General features: G+C 40.9%; 1 protein-coding gene and 1 long non-coding RNA gene across 2 annotated transcripts in view; one reads left to right on the top strand and one right to left on the bottom strand.

Moving 5' to 3' along the window:
• The window catches only part of LOC140211272 (uncharacterized), a 119,394-nt gene extending 100,876 nt beyond the window's left edge, over nucleotides 1-18,518 (bottom strand). Inside the window, exons 1-2 of the mRNA XM_072281005.1 lie at nucleotides 18,445-18,518; nucleotides 6,621-7,875 (exon numbers count right to left, since the gene is read on the bottom strand). Coding sequence (XP_072137106.1) covers nucleotides 6,621-7,821 — 1,201 coding nt within the window. The 5' untranslated portion in view covers nucleotides 7,822-7,875; nucleotides 18,445-18,518. The remainder of the gene's footprint in view (nucleotides 1-6,620; nucleotides 7,876-18,444) is intronic.
• Nucleotides 6,762-17,748, top strand: LOC140211367 (uncharacterized). Its single transcript, XR_011889444.1, has 3 exons — nucleotides 6,762-6,967; nucleotides 14,346-14,458; nucleotides 17,557-17,748. It is a non-coding gene; the product is annotated as an uncharacterized lncRNA (long non-coding RNA).
• Nucleotides 18,519-18,727: the final 209 nt, after the last annotated feature.

The raw sequence follows: 18,727 nt of genomic DNA, 5'->3' as shown, positions 1-18,727 counted from the left end.
TCTTCTTTATGTCAGTTACTGACCATTTCTGCTGTATGGTTAACCATCTGTGCAAAATTAACTGAGTTTCTCCTTCACTGCCTGATGTGCTTGCCATTTCCTGTATTCCCCTTCTTGGTCGTCAGGCTTCAGCAGCTGCTCCTACCCACCTTTATTTGTTTATTTCTCTCTCTGCCCTCATTATTCTATTACCTAGACAGTCTGTAAACATTGTAATGGCCTGAGTATTTCTCTCTCTCTCTCTCTCCCCATAGGCCTCATCATATCAGAAGTAAACCTACACATTATCCTCCCCTGTATTAATACTAATTTGCTTTTCCTCCACTTTCTAAGTTCATCAAGAGAGGGATGAATAATTGAAGGAAAAACAAATGTTCATCTTTCTACAGATGTTGTTCGACCTGCAGATGGCTTCCAGTAAATTTCCCACATTTGCGGCTTTTGAGATTTTCAGTTAATAAACCTAAGCCTCTGTGAGGTTTAAATCCACATCCATTAGCTAGTCACAATCCATTTGTTACTGGAGGGCCAACATCTCTTCATTAATAAATCTAGTGGTTCTTAAGAGCCTGCAATCAAGTCTCGTCTATGACAGGTAGGGGAATAAACAATTAAGTGAAATGGAAAGCCAGTGGTTTTTTTATGCAAATATTCCACAATCATTTCAACTGCTTCACAAGTAACTAGGCTCTTGGAACCAAGAAATGTTTATTTCCTCCACTTATGCCTTGCTTCCTTTGACATGAACAAGAGAATGGAATTTTTTGCCAGTTGTGTGAAACTACTAATTAGAGATTCCCCCCCCACCCCCCCCCAACCACGCCTGCATTTGCTGCCTACACGCAGGGTCCAGAATTTGAAAGTTGCCTTCATGTTCAGGTTAGGCAGTGAAGTCTAAATGGTGACCACATTTTGGAAGGTTGAATTCAGAGATCTGCCCTGGAGCGCCCTATTAGGCTTTCACAGAAAGCAAAGCTGAGGACGGAACTTTGTTTTCTGTCAAAGCTGCCATTGATTTGTTTAGAGCTTTGAAATGATGCTAAGGTTATGAGAAATTTCAACATTTCAAGAATAACTTTTTAAACAAGTTATTTAAAGCAGTTAAGCAGAAATAGTTAACGTCAATTCAAGAAAAATACTTTTTTTTAAAAAAGCGTTACTTGTAGTCTAAGAATCCCTATTAAAATCAACAGTGTTTCAGGTCTTGTACCTTACATGTCTGGTGCATGATCTGAGATATGGTTCTCCAGCAAAATATGAGGGATTAATCATCAAACTGGGCCCTGCCACTGGAGGCCATGAGGAACCCAAAAGCAGAATTCAGTGCTGTTCAATCCCTAAATCTGTCTCTAATTCCCAGACTCACAGCATATGGGCATAATGATATAATTCAGTTCGAACAGTTTTGAAATGACAGTGCAAGATTCAACCAACAAGACAATCAAATCCTAATAGTGAGCTAAATCTCAATGTATACTGTACTATTTCTTCAGTTTACTTACTTTAAATATTTTCATTATCACTTTGTATTCACATAAGAACCACTTTGCTTATTTAAAAGGATGGCATTAAGAGCCCGTGCTGGCTATTTGTTAAAGCTAACCAACTAGTTCCATTCCCTCTTAGTTTTTTTTTCCTCCCTCTTGCCTTTTAATTTTTGTCCCTTTCAATTACTTATCTAACGCTTTTTTTAAACCATATCTGCTCCAACAATTCTATTAGGTTGTACATTCCTACTCCTCATAACTCACTGTACAAAATAGTATTTTCTCTAATTGCTTAATCTCTACTTTAAATGTTCCTCTTGATTCTGATCCAACCACAATTTACTTAATCAATGTTGATCAGGATCTAGTGCTTTCCTGGCATATGTGACAAATAAACTCTTCTCGGGCTTCCAGCCAGGTACAGATTATAACCAATGTTTCGAAGATCAACTCTGCCATCTTCATCATGCGCATGTCTGGTCTGGAGGTATTTATACCCCCATAGCTCCTGTTGATCAGTTTTAGCTTTTAAAAATGCGTAATTTATTAGACTAGAATATTAGCATTCATTTAGTACTCAAGAGAGAGAATTTGTAGAATGTCTAAGGGATGGCTTTTTAGAACAGCTTGTTGTTGAGCCCATTAGGGGGTTGGTTGTTCTGGATTGGGTGTTGCGCAATGATCCGGAGGTGATAAGAGAGCTTAAGGTTAAGGAATCCTTAGGGAACAGTGATCACAATATGATTGAGTTCACTGAAATCTGAGAAGGAGAAACTAAAATCCAATGTGTTGGTACTTCAGTGTAATAAAGGAAATTACAATGGCATGAGAGGGGAACTGGCCAAAGTTGACTGGAAAGGGACACTAGCAAGGACAGCAGAGCAGCAATGGCTGGAGTTTCCGCAAAAAATGAGGGAAGTGCAAGACAGATATATTCCAAATAAGAAGAAATTTTTGAATGGAATAAGGACACTACCGTGGCTGACAAGTGAAGTCAGAGCCAAAGTAAAAACAAAAGAGAGGGCATACAAGAAATCCAAAGCTAGTGGGAAGATAGAGGATTGGGAAGCTTTTTAAAAAGTTGCAGAAGGAAACTAAAAAGGTCATTAGGAAGGAGAAGATGAATTATGAAAGGAAGCTGGCGACTAATATCAAAGAAGATACTAAAAGCTTTTGTAAGTATATAAAGGGTAAAAGAGAGTCGAGGGTAGATATAGGACCAATAGAAAATGATGCTGGAGATATCGTAATGAGAGACACAGAGATGGCAGAAGAACTGAATGCGTATTTTGCATCAGTCTTCACAGTAGAAGGCATCAGCAGTATACTGGACATTCAAGGGCGTCAAGGAAGTGAAGTATGTGCAGTGAAAATTACGACTGAGAAGTTGCTCAGGAAGCTTAATGGTCTGAGGGTAGATAAATCTCCTGGACCTGATGGAATGCACCCTCGGGTTCTGAAGGAAGTAGCTGGAGAGATTGCGGAGGCATTAACAATGGCATTGTACCGGATGACTGGAAAATTGCAAATGTTACTCCGCTATTTAAGAAGGGTGGGAGGCAGCAGAAGGGAAACTATAGACCTGTTAGCCTGACATCGGTGGTTGGGAAGTTGTTGGAATTGATTGTTAGGGATGAGATTACAGAGTACCTGGAGGCACATGACAAGATAGGCCAAAGCCAGCATGGTTTCCTGAAAGGAAAATCCTGCCTGACAAACCTACTACAATTTTTTGAGGATATTACAAGCAGGATAGACAAAGGAGATGTAGTAGATGTGGTGTACTTGGATTTTCAGAAGGCCTTTGACAAGGTGCTGCACATGAGGCTGCTTAGCAAGATAAGGGCCCGTGGAATTACAGGGAAATTACTAGCATGGGTGGAGCATTGGCTGATCGGCAGAGAGTGGGAATAAAGGGATCCTATTCTGGCTGGCTGCCGGTTACCAGTGGAGTTCCACAGGGGTCGTGCACTTTGGTGGAAGAAATAAATGGGGAAAAAAATTATTTAGATGGGGAGAGAATTCAAAATGCAGAGATGCAAAGGGACTTGGGAGTCCTTGTGCAGGATACCCTAAAGGTTAACCTCCAGGTTGAGTTGGTGGTGAAGAAGGTGATGGTAATGGTGGCATTCATTTCTAGAGGTATAGACTGCAAGAACTGGGATGGGATGTTGAGGCTCTATAAGGTACTCGTGAGACCACACTTGGAGTATTGTTTGCAGTTTTGGGCTCCTTATTTTAGAAAGGATATACTGACATTGGAGAGGGTTCAGAGAAGATTCACAAGAATGTTTCCAGGAATGAAATGGTTACAGTATGAGGAACGTCTGGCAGCTCTTGGGCTGTATTCCTTGGAGTTCAGGAGAATGATGGAGGATCTCATAGAAACGTTCCGAATGTTAAAAGGCCTGAACAGATTAGATATGGCAAAGATATTTCCCATGGTAGGAGAGTCGAGGACAAGAGGGCATGACTTCTTGATTGAAAGACGTCCCTTTAGAACAGAGATGCGGAGAAATTACTTTAATCAGAGGGTGGTAAATCTGTGGAATTTGTTGCCACGAGCAGCTGTGGAGGCCAAGTCATTGGGAATATTTAAGGCAGAGATAGATAGATTCTTGATTAGCCAGGGCATCAAAGGGTATGGGGAGAAGGCGGGGGAGTGGGGATGACTGGAAGAATTGGATCAGCCCCATGATTGAATAGCGGAACAGACTTGATGGGCCAAATGGCCTACTTCTGCTCCTATATCTTATGGTCTTATGTTTAAAGACTACACACTACTTTTCTCTGATATATGATTTACTACCAGGAACAGAACAAAATATAGATTTTTAATCCAATTTAACTTATTGGTACTCTGTAAAATCTAGAAAACTTTAAATCTGTTTGCTGGAAAAAGGTACGTATTTGATACAATAGGAGTAAATAAGTTTCCCCTCATGCTCCCCTTAAACTTTTCACCTTTTACCCTTAACCCATGACCTCTGGTTGTAGTCCCACACAACCTCAGTGGAAAGAGTCTGCTTGCATTTACCATATCTATTCCCCTCATAATTTTGTATACCTCTAGCAAATCTTCTCTCAATCTTCTATGTTCCAAGGAATAAAGTCCTAACCTATTCAATCTTTCCTTATAACTCAGGTCCTCCAGACCCAGCAACATCCTCATAAATTTTCTCTGTACTCTTTCAACCTTATTTACATCTTTCCTGTAGGAAGGTGACCAAAACTGCACACAATACTCCAAATTAGGCCTCACCAATGTCTTATATGACTTTAATATAACATCCCATCTCCTGTACTTAATACTTTGAATTATGAAGGCTAATGTGCCAAAAGCTTTCTTTACAACCCTATCTACCTGTGGTGCCACTTTCAACAAATTATGGACCTGTATTCCCAGAACTCTTTGTTCTGCCTCACTCTTCACTGCCCTACTGTTCACCGTGTAAGACCCACCCTGGTTGGTCCTACCAAAGTGCAACACCTTGAACAATACTTTGCACTTATCTGCATTAAATTCCATCTGTCATTTTTCAGCTCTTTTTTTCATCTGGTTCAGATCCCGCTGTAAGCCATGACAGTCTTCCTCGCTGTCCACTACACCCCCAGTTTGGTGTCATCCAATGTGCTGATCCAGTTAACCACATTATCATCCAGATCGTTGATATGAATGACAAACAACAATAGACCCACCACCGATCCCTGCGGCACTCCACTAGTCACAGGGCCTCCGGTCAGAGAAGCAACCATCTACTACCACTCTCTGGCTATTCCCACAAAGCCAATGTCTAATCCAATTTACTACCACATCTTGAATGCCGAACAACTGAACCTTTTTGACCAATCTCACATGCAGGACCTTGTCAAATGCCTTGCTAAAGTCCGTTTAGACAACATCCAATGCCTTCCCTTCATCAATTTTGCTAGTAACTTCCTTGAAAAACTCTGTAAGATTGGTTAGGCACGACCTACCACACACAAAGCCATTCTGACTATCCCTTATCAGTCCATGTCTGTCCAAATGCTTATATATCCTGTCCCTTAGAAAACCTTCCAATAATTTTCCCACTACTGATGTCATACTCATCGGCCTATAATTTCCTGGTTTATTTTTAGAGCCTTTCTTAATCATCAGAATAATATTGGCTACCCTCCAACCCTCTGGTACCTCACCTGTCACTAAAGATGACTTAAATATCTCTGCTAGTGCCCCGGCAATTTCTGCGCTTGACTCACGCAGGGAGAGAGGGAACACTTTGTCAGCCCCTGGGGAGTTATCCACCCTGATTTGCCTCAAGAGAGCAAACACCTCCTGCTCTGTAACCTGTACAGGGTCCATGAAGCTGATGCCGCATTGCTTCCCATCTGTAGACTCTGTCCGTTTTCAGAGTAAATACAGATGCAAAAAATGCATTGGAGATCTCCATCTCTTTTGGCTCCACACATAGGTTACTATTCTGATCTTTCGGAGGACCAATTTTGCAATCCTTTTGCTCTTAACGTATCTGTAGAATCCCTTCAGATTCTCCTTCACCTTGTCTGCTTCATGTCTTCTTTTAGCCCTCCTGATTTCTTTCTGTAAATGTTCTCTTGCATTTCTTATACTCCATAAGCACCTCATTTGTTCCCACCTGCCTACACCTGCTACGAACCTCTTTTTTTTCTTAACAGGGCCTCAATATCTCATAAACTGTCCCTCGTCTGTAGGCGAGTGCTGGAAATTGAGGGGAGAGTAGGAGGGAGTTTGATCAGGATGTGTGTAGCATAAAGTAAGATTAGTGTAAATAGGTGATTAATGGTTAGCACAAGCTCAGTTTCTGTGCTGTACACTTTGATGAATGATCCTGCTCCTTTTGAACACTACAACCAAATATATACCTCCACAACTATTGTAAACCTTAGTCCTCTACTGCATTAAAAAATGTTTTGAATCACATTAACAAATCACTTTCATTTTACTGCCTAGTTCTCAACCCATATATCAATAGCAAAAGTTACTTTCTATTCTGCTTTATTTAAAATTTACGCTTGAAATGCACCTTCACAAAAGCCTTCCCAAACTATATGTTCAAAATTAATTTATGCAAGATTTCCATCACCAGATTCATAATACATGTATACTTGTACCTTCTGAAACTGGTTTCGCAGACAGAGGAGTTGTTGGCAAAGCAGATTTGATGGCAGGAATCCCATTTGTTACTGCCAATCTTTCACTCAATCCGTTATCTATTTGTTTTGTTGTTCCAATTATAGCTACAGTACTGGTTACTGGTATTGCTTGAGCAGTCTCTGTAGAAACTGGCGCGACCGTCTCTGTGACGGCAGCCTCCGTGATTGCTGTTGTGATTCTAGGTGTGGTGGTCACCTGAAAAGCGTTTGGAGCCTTGCTGTCTGTTACTGCGCTCTCCGTAGTCGCCATGATCTCACTCATTTCTTTGCCAGCATTTGGACTATTTCCTTTCCAACTGAAGGAGGTACTCACTGGCTCATAAATTACTGTTGTTGTGACTTCTTCAGTTTTTATATTTCCTACATTTGTAAATTCTGAAAAATTTAACATTTCTGAAGTCAATACTTCGACATTTTTTTGAGAGGTACTTACAGTTTGTATTGTTTGATTGGTAAGAGGCAACGCTGTGGTGTCATGACTATTCAGCATAAAGTTCTCACTGGAGTCAGTCGTTGCTGTTGTCTCTTCACTACTTCCATTTTTAGTAATCGAACTGAACAGAGTTGAAGTTGACATTTGTCCACTGCTCTTCATTCCTCCAGATTTTTCGACGTTATGGGTGGTTGTATCGTTCAGTATGACTTCTGTTGTTGTTTGAACATCACTGAAGTCAACAGCATGATTAGGAGTGGAGTTTGTCATTAAACCTTTTTGTTTAGTCTGCAGGTTTTGGTTAATTTGTTCATCTTTTACTGTTGTTTTCAATGGTTTCTGAAATGGCACCACTGTTGTAGTTGTAAGTAAAATATCCAGGCTGGATACAGTGATGAAGTTTCCATTTCTGGTTTTACTGGTTTGCTGTGTTGCTTCCGCAGCAACAATACTGGTATTTAATCCTGCAGTAGCAGTTTCTAAAGAGCTTAAATTATCACCAGAAGCACTGGAGTTTAGTATTTCTCCATTCAGCACTGTGGTGCTCATCACTGTGTCACTGTTTTCATTATGATTTTTAATGTCTTCTAGCTTTGCAGTAGAACCCTCAAACAATTGTATGCTTCTTCTGTGCTGTTTGCGAATAACAGCGCACCTCAACTCTGGTATGCAAATTAGCATGGCCAAGGTAACCACACAAGTGTAAAAATCTGTTGATCTCATCATTACCAGGTGTTTTAAAGTTAAGAAATCAACTTGATGAAATCTATCCACAGGAACCTGAAACAAAAGTAAATCAGTATTATTTCTAAAATATTTGTAGAATACCAGAATATATAACAACACAAACACGAGGAAATCTGCAGATGCTGGAATTTCAAGCAACACACATAAAAAATGCTGGTGAACGCAGCAGGCCAGGCAGCATCTATAGGAAGAGGTACAGTTGGCGTTTCAGGCTGAGACCCTTCGTCAGGACTAACTGAAAGAAGAGATAGTAAGAGATTTGAAAGTGGAGGGAGAGAGGGAGATCCGAAATGATAGAAGAAGACAGGAGGGGGAGGGATGAAGCTAAGAGCTGGAAAGTTGATTGGCAAAAGGGATATGAGAGGATCATGGGACGGGAGGCCTAGGGAGAAAGAAAGGGGGAGGAGGGGAAAACCCAGAGGATGGGCAAGGAGTATAGTGAGAGGGACAGAGGGAGAAAAATAGAGAGAAAAAAATATATATATATATATAATAAATAAATAACGGATGGGGTACAAAGGGGAGGTGGGGCATTAAAGGAAGTTAGAGAAGTCAATGTTCATGCCATCAGGTTGGAGGCTACCCAGACGGAATATAAGGTGTTGTTCCTCCAACCTGAGTGTGGCTTCATCTAGACAGTAGAGGAGGCCGTGTGGGTATATTCCGTCTGGGTAGCCTCCAACCTGATGGCATGAACATTGACTTCTCTAACTACCATTAATGCCCCCACCTCCCCCTCGTACCCCATCCGTTATTTATTTATTATTATTATATTTTTTCTCTCCCTCTCTTTTTCTCCCTCTGTCCCTCTCACTATACTCCTTGCCCATCCTCTGGGCTTCCCGCCTCCCATCCCATGAGCCTCTCATATCCTTTTTGCCAATCAACTTTCCAGCTCTTAGCTTCACCTCTCCCCCTTCTGTCTTCTCCTATCACTTCGGATCTCCCCCTCCCCCTCCCAATTTCAATTCTCTTACTATCTCTTCCTTCAGTTAGTCCTGACGAAGGGTCTTGGCCTGAAACGTCGACTGTACCTCTTCCTATAGATGCTGCCTGGCCTGCTGCGTTCACCAGCAATTTTTAAGAATATATAACAATACTTTTTTTCAGATGCAACACAGCTTTAACCTAGCTGTCACAGAGCCACACAGTGATAGGAAGATGCAGCTCCACAAGGTATGAAAAGAAGTTTTTATGCATGAAGAAAATTCAAATTTCCACTTACAACTAGAATTAAAGTTACATACTCCTGCCCATGACGAATGTAGAAATTTCATCTCAGGAAATATATATTATTCATAATTACAATTTGAAGCCAATTCTCCTGACTACAGTTCTTGTAAAAGTTGAAGAACAGAAGTTAGGTAAAGGCAAGATCCACAGAAGATCTCTGAGAGAGTGTGAAATTAAGTTTGTGTTCACAGTAGTTACAGGCCCAACCTACCAATAAGAAATATAGTGTTTGGTGAACTTGGCTCAAAACTCACCTTATTATTCTGGGGGTTCACTGATGGAGCAATACCCAGACAGGCCTACACAGTGGCCTGTTCCAGATCACCAGTGTAATGGGATCAACTGTTTCTGGAGATGATAAAATGTACCAATATCAGCAAAAATTTATATATTCGAGGCCTCTAGGGTAGGAAGGCTAAGCCTGCACTAATATTCTAGATGTGGTCTCACCAGGATTCTTTTTTGTAATAAAATAGTATCGAATCTTAAGCAATAAAGGCTTCTCCAGTACATGCTGAATATTCATATCAACTTTTATTTCATGCAAGGCTATCACATCAAATAGTACTCCATCTTCTGAAGTTCTCTACAGTTCTCCATTTGCCATTTGCCTGCCAATTCTTAGCCTGTCTATAAACCCTACAAAATTTCTTTGCATCCTCCCATAGCCGGCTTCCAATTATCCAAATTTGACAAAAGTTTAGGGGTAACATGAGGGGGAACTTCTTTAATCAGAGAGTGGTGGCTGTGTGGAACAAGCTTCCAGCAGAAGTGGTTGAGGCAGGTTTGACGTTGTCGTTTAAAGTTAAACTGGACAGCTATATGGACAGGAAAGGAATGAAGGGTTATGGGCTGAGTGCAGGTCGGTGGGACTAGGTGAGAGTAAGAGTTCGGGACGGACTAGAAGGGCCGAGATGGCCTGTTTCCATGCTGTAATTGTTATATGGTTATATGGTTATAAAAACAAAGAGGATATTTCAGCAATGGCTTTAAAAGAACAAGTTGACTTGGGAATCAAATGTAATTTTACCTCCAATATTGATACTTCCTGAATTCTCATGCAGCTGGCAAAGATATCAAAGGTTATTTAGCAATTTCAAAAAAAATGCAAAATAAGAATAAAAAGATACATTTGATTTAGTTACACTTTATTCTGTGCTCTGCTATTGTTTTACCTTGTACTACTTTGATGCTCCATTGTAATGAGTGGATCTTTACGAATACTACAGTATGTAAGACAAGTCTTTCATGGTAGCTCAGTACACATGATAATAATAAGTCAATTTACCAATTTAACCACAATGCATTGGTAGGCTGATTATCAGTAGGAATCTGAAGATCTGGCACTTCATGTGATGGTGAGTACAGTCATTAGATTTACTTTTGCTGTTTTTACATTAATAATTTTGCCTTAAAACATATAATTACAGCAAAAGACATTACTTAAAAAGACAAGAAGATAGCAAATAGATTAGTATTAAAACAACTTATGCATGGAATACTAGACTATGATGTACAGTAATTTGCTGAGCAATTCTCATATAACTAACATACTCATGCAACCAGCAATCTCCCTTCCTCATGGATGCCGGATGTCTGGCAGTACATTGTATCTCAATGACTTTGGCTGTTTTACCCTATATACTGGTAAGGGGTGGAATTAATAAGAGCCATAGAAAATATTTATTCTTCTTAGCTATAAGCAATAGATACAAGAAAGCATGTTGGACAAGCAATCTAACAGCATGCAGACAACGGGGGAAGCAAGGAGTGGTACAGAGCGTTGGAGTTCAGTGTCATCTTGTACGCTTATTTGTTTCGAGATGGGGGTGAAGAGGTCCACATTTCCACTGCTCTTTATGATTCAGCCAACTACTGCATCATATCTTCAGAGCAATGCCATACACCCCAGCCATCTTCAGCAGCTTCATCAGCACCCTTCCTTCCATCATAGGTCAAGAGTGAGATGTTCACTGCTGACAGCACAATCTTCAATTTAATTTACAACTCCATAGCAATTAAACAGCAAGTTTGAGTCAATAGTTTGGCATAGGCTGATAAACAACAAGAAATATTTGTGCTACGAAGGTGGCAGGAAATGATAATCACAGAGTGTCTAACCAACTGCTATTGTTATTCATTACATCACCGAGCCTCCTGCAGTGAACATCTTGGCGATCACAGTGACAATATAGGTCACATCAATATAACATTAAAAGCAACGTTCTTCATTAGTAATGGGGAGATAGAGATGAGCAGGGATTTGAAGTCAGATACACAAATTAGTGGAAGTAATTATGCAGTATAGCAAACAATTAGGAAGGCAAGGGAGATGATTGAAAGAGCATCTGAATACAAAAGGAGGGGCATTTTTCTGTGGTTATATAGGCATATGGTGAGCACTTCTAAGAGTGTTATGTTTTGGTCTGAAGTTTGCAATAGTGGATTGCAATTAACCCAAGATGAACCCAAGGATGGAGTGTGTCATATGATAAGAAATTAATCAGATTAGGCTTATAGACACCTCAATGTAGAAAAATCGAAGGTTATGTCACTGAAATGTGACAAACTCTGATTGAGTTTGGCGAAGATTTGTCTGGATAAGTCAGTCTTTCAGCATTGAGATGTCCTTCACTCAGAGAGTAACGAATCAGAGGTCTCTACCACCAGACTGTGGAGGCTCAGTTGCCAAGTATAATCAATGTAGAGTTTGGCAGGAAAATGGTACGGAGGTAAAAGATTAGCATGAACTTGATGGATGGTGGGACCAACACAAGTGGTTGAAAGGTGCATCCCTGCTGTTGTTCCTTACGTAGAGAAGGGTAACTTATAAATTTGATTGTTTTTACACAATTCAAAAAGGACATTAGAAGAACATTGAAAAGAAATTTGAGAACCAAAGAAGAGATCCTGAAATCAACCCTCTGACAGTATATCAATAAGATTTACCATGTATGTATTTACAGGTTGCAAGCACCAAAGTCTTAAGGATTTTAAATATGTAAACTTTGTGAAAGTTGGAGCTTAGAATCAGAATCAGCTTTAATATCACTGACAAATGTTGTGAAATTTGTTGTTATGTGGCAGCGGTACAATGCAATACGTAATAATAAAAAACTGTGAATTACAGTAAGTGCATATAAAATAGTTAAATTAAATAAACAGTGAACAAAGGGGAAAAAAGTAGTGAGGTAGTGTTCATGGGTTCAATGTCCATTTAGAAATCTTTTGGCAGAGGAGAAAAAGCTATTCCTGAATCGTTGAATGTGTGCCTTCAGGCTTCTGTACCTCGTTCCTGATGGTAGCAATGAGAAGAGGACACATCATGGGTGATGGGGGTCCTTAATGATGGATGCCGTATTTTTGAGGCATTGCTTCTTGAAAGTGTCCTGGATGCTGGGGAGCCTAGTGTCCATGATAGCACTGACTAAATTCACAACTCTCTGCAGCTTATTTCAGACCTGTGAAATACACCCCCCACCCCATATCAGACGGTGATGCAGCCAGTTAGAATGCTCTCCATGGTACATCTAAAGAAATTTGCGAGAGTCTTTGCCGACACACCAAATCTCCTCAAACTCCTATTGAAATATAACTGCTGCCATGCCTTCTTTGTTACTGCATTAATATGCTGGGCCCAGAATAGATCCTCAGAGATCTTGACATCCAGGAACTTGAAATTGCTCACTATTTCCCCTTCTGATCCCTCGATGAGGACTGGAGTGTGTTCCCTCAGCTTCCCCTTCCTGAAGTCCACAATCGATTTGTTGGTCTTACTGACACTGTGCAAGGTTGTTACCGTGACACCACTCAACCAGCTGATCTATCTCACTCCTGTACCCCTTCTCATCAGCATCTGAAGTTCTGCCAACAATAGTTGTGTTATCAGCAAATTTATAGATAGCGTTTGAGCTGTGCCTAGCCACACAGTCATGGGTGTAGAGAGAGTAGAGCAGTGCGCTAAGCACACAACCCTGAGGTGCACCAGTGTTGATTATCAGCAAGGTGGAAATATTATTTCAAATCCGCACAGACTGTGTTCTTCTGGTAAGCAAGTCAAGGATGCAGAAGGAAATCCAAAGGCCCAGATTTTGTATTTGTTTTTAATCAGAATGGTAGGAATATTGTATTAAACTCTGAGCTATAGTCAATGAACAGTAGCCTGATGCAAGTATTAGTATTTTCCATATCGAAATCACTTCCACTGTAGACCTATTGTGACAAAAGGCAAAAGGTCCAGATCCTTGCTGAATCAGGAGTTGATTCTAACCATAACCAACCTCTCAAAGCACTTCATCACTGTAGATGTGGGTGCTACTGGACGATAATCATCAAGGCAGCTCACCTTGCTATTCTTGAGGACTGGTATAATTATTGTCCTTTTGAAGCAGGTAGGAACTTCTGACTTGGTAATGAGAGATTGAAAATGTCTTTGAACACACCCACAGTTGGTTGGCACAGGGTTTCAGAGCCCTACAAGGTACACCATCAGGACCTGTCACCTTGTGAGGGTTCTGATGTTGCCCTGCAGGGAATCTGATAGCTCTAGTTTTATTCTCCCTTTCAAAGCGTGCGTAAAAGGCGTGGAACTCTTCTGGCAGTGAAGCATTATGGCCATTCATGATGTTAGGTTTCGCTTTGTAGGAGGTAATGGCAGGTAAACCCTGCCAGAGTTGATGTCTATCCGATTCCACCTCTAATCTCAGTCGGAATTGTTCTATTGCTCTTGAGATAGCCCTCCGTAACTCGTACCCGGCCTTCTTGTATAGTCCTGGACCACCAGACTCGAATGCCACAGATCTAGCCCTCAGCAGACTACAAATCTCCCGGTTCATCCACAGTTTTTGATTCCGGTATGTATGGTATGTACTCATAGGCACACAGTCATCCACACAGGTTTTAATGAAGTCAGTGACAACTGTCATTCATTCAGACTCCAAGTTGAATCCCTGAATACTGTCCAGTCCACAACTCAAAGCACTTCTCCACCTCTACTGGTGCTGCAGTCTTCAGCCTATACTCAGCAAGTGGAAGTACAGCCGGGTGATCAGACTTTCCAAAGTGTGGGCGCGGAACGGCACGGTAAGTACTCTTGATGGCAGTAGAACGGTGGTCCATTGTGTTGGCTCCTCTGGTTTCACAAGTGTTATATTGGTGATAATTATTTCAAGTCTTTTCAAGCTGGCCTGGTTAAAATCTCCCAAAATGATAGGGAAGGGATCGGGATGTGCTGCTTCATGCCTGTTGATTATGTTGCTCATTTTGTCTAGAGCCTGTTTGACACGGGCCTGAGATGGAATCTACACCACTACCAAGACGATGGCTGAAAGCTCCCATGGCAGGCAAAATGGACGCCATCTGATCAATGGATGTTCCAGGTCGGGTAAGCAGGACAAGGACAGAACTGTCACGTTTGTACACCACAAGGAGTTGATCATAAAGCATACTCCACCTCCTCTACCTTTGAAAGACTCAGCAGCCCTATCTTGGTGCTGAATCGTGAAGCCAGCATGTTGTGTCACTGCATCTAGAATGGCGGGGATAACCAAGACTCCACGAAACAAAAACACAACAATCTTACTCTGAGGTCTTGAAAATGTTGTTGAGGAAAGATAATTGATCACATCAATACCTAAATACATAAGAAATAAGTCTCAAAAGAACACAAGCAAGAAAGGCGTTGTAAATGGAGGGAAACAGTAGTTGAAATAAAAACAAACGAGAAGGAGAAGGATAAGGTGGTCTGTTTTAACACCAAGGGTATTAACGCACGTAGCCTAAATAGTCAGAAAAGCGGTGGATAGAATGGTTCCTCTGCAATCTAGATGTAGTTGACATTCACATTTAGGTATGGACATGAAGAATAGTCACTTGGATATACTATTAGGAAACAATGCCTTCAATGGAGGCAAAAGGAATGGGAGTAGAGAGGAAATAAAATTCTCCTTTCCCGAAGATTTACAAAAACAGCACTTTCACAAGAAGGCAATATCAACAACTAGTATCTTCCAAGTAACACACATCAAAGTTGCTAGTGAACACAGCAGGCCAGGCGGCATCTGTAGGAAGAGGTACAGTCGACGTTTCAGTCCGAGACTCTTCGTCAGGACTAACTGAAGGAAGAGTTAGTAAGAGATTTGAAAGTGGGAGGGGAGGGGGAGGGGGAGATCCAAAATGATAGGAGAAGACAGGAGGGGGAGGGATGGAGCCAAGAGCTGGACAGGTGATTGGCAAAAGGGATACAAGAGGATAATGGGACAGGAGGTCCGGGGAGAAAGACAGGGCGGTGGGGGGAACCCAGAGGATGGGCAAGGGGTATATTCAGAGGGACAGAGGGAGAAAAAGGAGAGTGAGAGAAAGAATGTGTGTATAAAAATAAATAACAGATGGGGTACAAAGGGGAGGTGGGGCATTAGCGGAAGTTAGAGAAGTCAATGTTCATGCCATCAGGTTGGAGGCTACCCAGATGGAATATAAGGTGTTGTTCCTCCAACCTGAGTGTGGCTTCATCTTTACAGTGGAGGAGGCCGTGGATAGACATGTCAGAATGGGAATGGGATGTGGAATTAAAATGTGTGGCCACTGGGAGATCCTGCAGGAATATACCCACACGGCCTCCTCTACTGTCTAGATGAAACCACACTCAGGTTGGGGGAACAACACCTTATATTCCGTCTGGGTAGCCTCCAACCTGATGGCATGAACATCAACTTCTCTAACTTCCGCTAATGCCCCACCTCCCCCTCGTACCCCATCTGTTACTTATTTTTATACACACATTCTTTCTCTCACTCTCCTTTTTCTCCCTCTGTCCCTCTGACTATACCCCTTGCCCATCCTCTGGGTTCCCCCCCCCCCGTCTTTCTTCCCGGACCTCCTGTCCCATGATCCTCTCATATCCCTTTTGCCAATCACCTGTCCAGCTCTTGGCTCCATCCCTCCCCCTCCTGTCTTCTCCTATCATTTTGGATCTCCCCCTCCCCCTCCTACTTTCAAATCTCTTACTAACTCCTCCTTCAGTTAGTCCTGACGAAGGGTCTCGGCCTGAAACGTCGACTGTACCTCTTCCTAGAGATGCTGCCTGGCCTGCTACGTTCACCAGCAACTTTGATGTGTGTTGCTTGAATTTCCAGCATCTGCAGAATTCCTGTTGTTAGTATCTTCCAAGTGACTGATTTCAAAACTGATGATCCAGAATATATTGTAACATATCACAGATCCTGAAAAATAGAAGGTTTTTCTCCCTAAACACTAAAATACGTTGTCACAAGGAACTTCAGAGAGAAAGATGAATATTTCAAGGAAGAACGGTAGAGCTTTGCATCAAGATCCTTTCCTATCATCTTGCTCAAAAATGCGATGATTGTGATCCAAAATAAGTGATCTGACCACCACGTGGAGTAGAGAGACAACACACAGGCAGGGGGTGCTTACATAACAAGTTTCTCACTGAGACTTCTGCCTACAGTTATTTCCTGATTTTATCTGCATTAAGGGGAGACATTCAATCAAGCAACGAGTACTTGTAGCATTTGAGGGACAATCAACATATGTTTATTGTTTCACTTTTGCTAATAATTGCAGTGGTCTTCTTCATTCAATTTCTGAAAGAGAATATTGCAAAGTACATGTGAATCTAAAGGAGTGTCTTTAAACTACTGAAAGCAGCAATGAAATGTGATTGTTTAGCCCATTATTTTGTCCTATGGTCAATTTTTCTACAGTTTTTTTACTTTGTCTGTGATTATTAATTTGTTTTTGAAAACTTCAACCAAGATCATTTGTAAGCAGTGCTCTTTTCTTCTGCATTGCTCTGTGTACCTAAATCTAAAGCTGATGGACTATTTAAATTCCTCCTTTTTTGAGAGGTAGCAGGATCCAATAACTGACTAGTCCTGATGGAAGGTCTTGGCCCAAAAAGTCAACTGTTTTATTCCCCTCCATAGATGCTGCCTGACATGCTCAGTTCCTCCAGCATTTCATGTGCATTGCTCAATGATTGACAAGACTCCTTAGAAACTTTGTTTTAAATTTGAAAAATGACTTTGAAGCAATTGCAATATAATTACAAAGCTAAATTATTGTGTTTTGGGGAAATGGTGGCAATGCTGCACAGCTCCTTTTCTGAAAGAGTTAAAAAGCTTCATCTAAGTACCTTCGATGTCATTACTCCTTTTGGCACCAAATTTCTGAGTACATCATCTCATGATTTAGTTTTTTTCACAAAGTTATTCACTAAGATCAAACCTCCACCCACACACTTATTTTTTCACTTGAAATTAATTAAGCAGTGAACACATAAAAACTAATCATGTGTCAAAATAGGGAGGAAAGGAGACAAAAATACTGAAATATTAACAATTTTAAATTGTCAATATTTCTAAACATTTGAATTAAAATAAAATGCAACTCTGAAATAACTAACTAACTCTGGAATGAAAAGCCATCAAGCAGCTTTTTAAAAAACGTTTGTTTTGACAGGATGGTGCTAGCGAGGAGAATGTCAATTCTCTTGGGAAAGAAACCATGAAGATTGACAATCAATTGGAAGTGAACGAGAAAATCAAAGCCACAAGAACACGTCTTCTATAGGCTCATCATTCAGGAAGCAAAATTAAATGCATAAAGTTGTCATGTGTTAAGAATAAACTGGAACTAAAGCAAAACAATAAAATTATCACCATGAATTTCAGAAGTTCATCTAAAAATTATAAATAAATAATATCAACAATAGAATGACACATGAATACTTTTCTGTTATTGTGGAAAATATTTAATGTATTTCACCTAAGGGGAAGGATAGAGAAGGAAATCTAGCCTTGATCAGTCTGCACTAGAGGCTGCTCATTTCAGGTTACATAGTCTTTGTGCAATTCTATTTAACATATGTAATAAGAACAGCAGGAAAATGCTGCTGGTAAACATGGCACATAGCATGCCGAGCATCTAACACATGCCCATTGCAAGGATACCGTCCTAGGTAACTGAACGTAACGGGACATGGGAACGTAATGGGCAGAGGTAACGTTTCAGAATTGAAACTATTATTTACATTAGCCCCCAATTACTAATGCGATATAACAAGCAAGTTGTTGATAGGAAACAAACGCCAGGGTTATATTTCATTTAAGAATTTGAAGCTTTTGTACGAAGAACAAAAATCTTCCATTGACCATGGAATATTTATTTCCGTCAGAAATAAAACCGCAGGTACGAGATTTCTATTCTTTCTATCCGAATTTATTCAGATGACGTTTTTTTTATCTTAATTCATTCGATGCATGTATTTTAGCAAAACTGAAGATGTGTCCATTTCTGATGAAAAAAATCAAATAATAAATCGGAGAGATGAATCAAATCTCCACCTACCGCTTTACAGAGGAGACTGTTCCGGTCTCGTTTACATTCTTTATTTCCCTGTGAATTCTTCCAGTTTATCTGTTTTGTCTTCGGTGTGGTGCGCTGGGAATGATGCACAGCTCTCGTCACTGGATCGGCTCTTGTCCACAACGTCGTGCGTTTGAATGGAGCAGTGCACGCCCAGTTCCAGCGCCCGTACCCGCAACCGCCCAGGCTGGGAGCGCGGCGCTAACCTCGCCCCGTCGTTAACACACTGCAATGGCTGGAAATATTTCACCATTAACTTAACACG

This window comes from Mobula birostris, chromosome 1, assembly GCF_030028105.1.
Source record: "Mobula birostris isolate sMobBir1 chromosome 1, sMobBir1.hap1, whole genome shotgun sequence".
Taxonomy (NCBI): domain Eukaryota; kingdom Metazoa; phylum Chordata; class Chondrichthyes; order Myliobatiformes; family Myliobatidae; genus Mobula; species Mobula birostris.
This window is presented reverse-complemented; position numbering and strand designations above follow the sequence as displayed.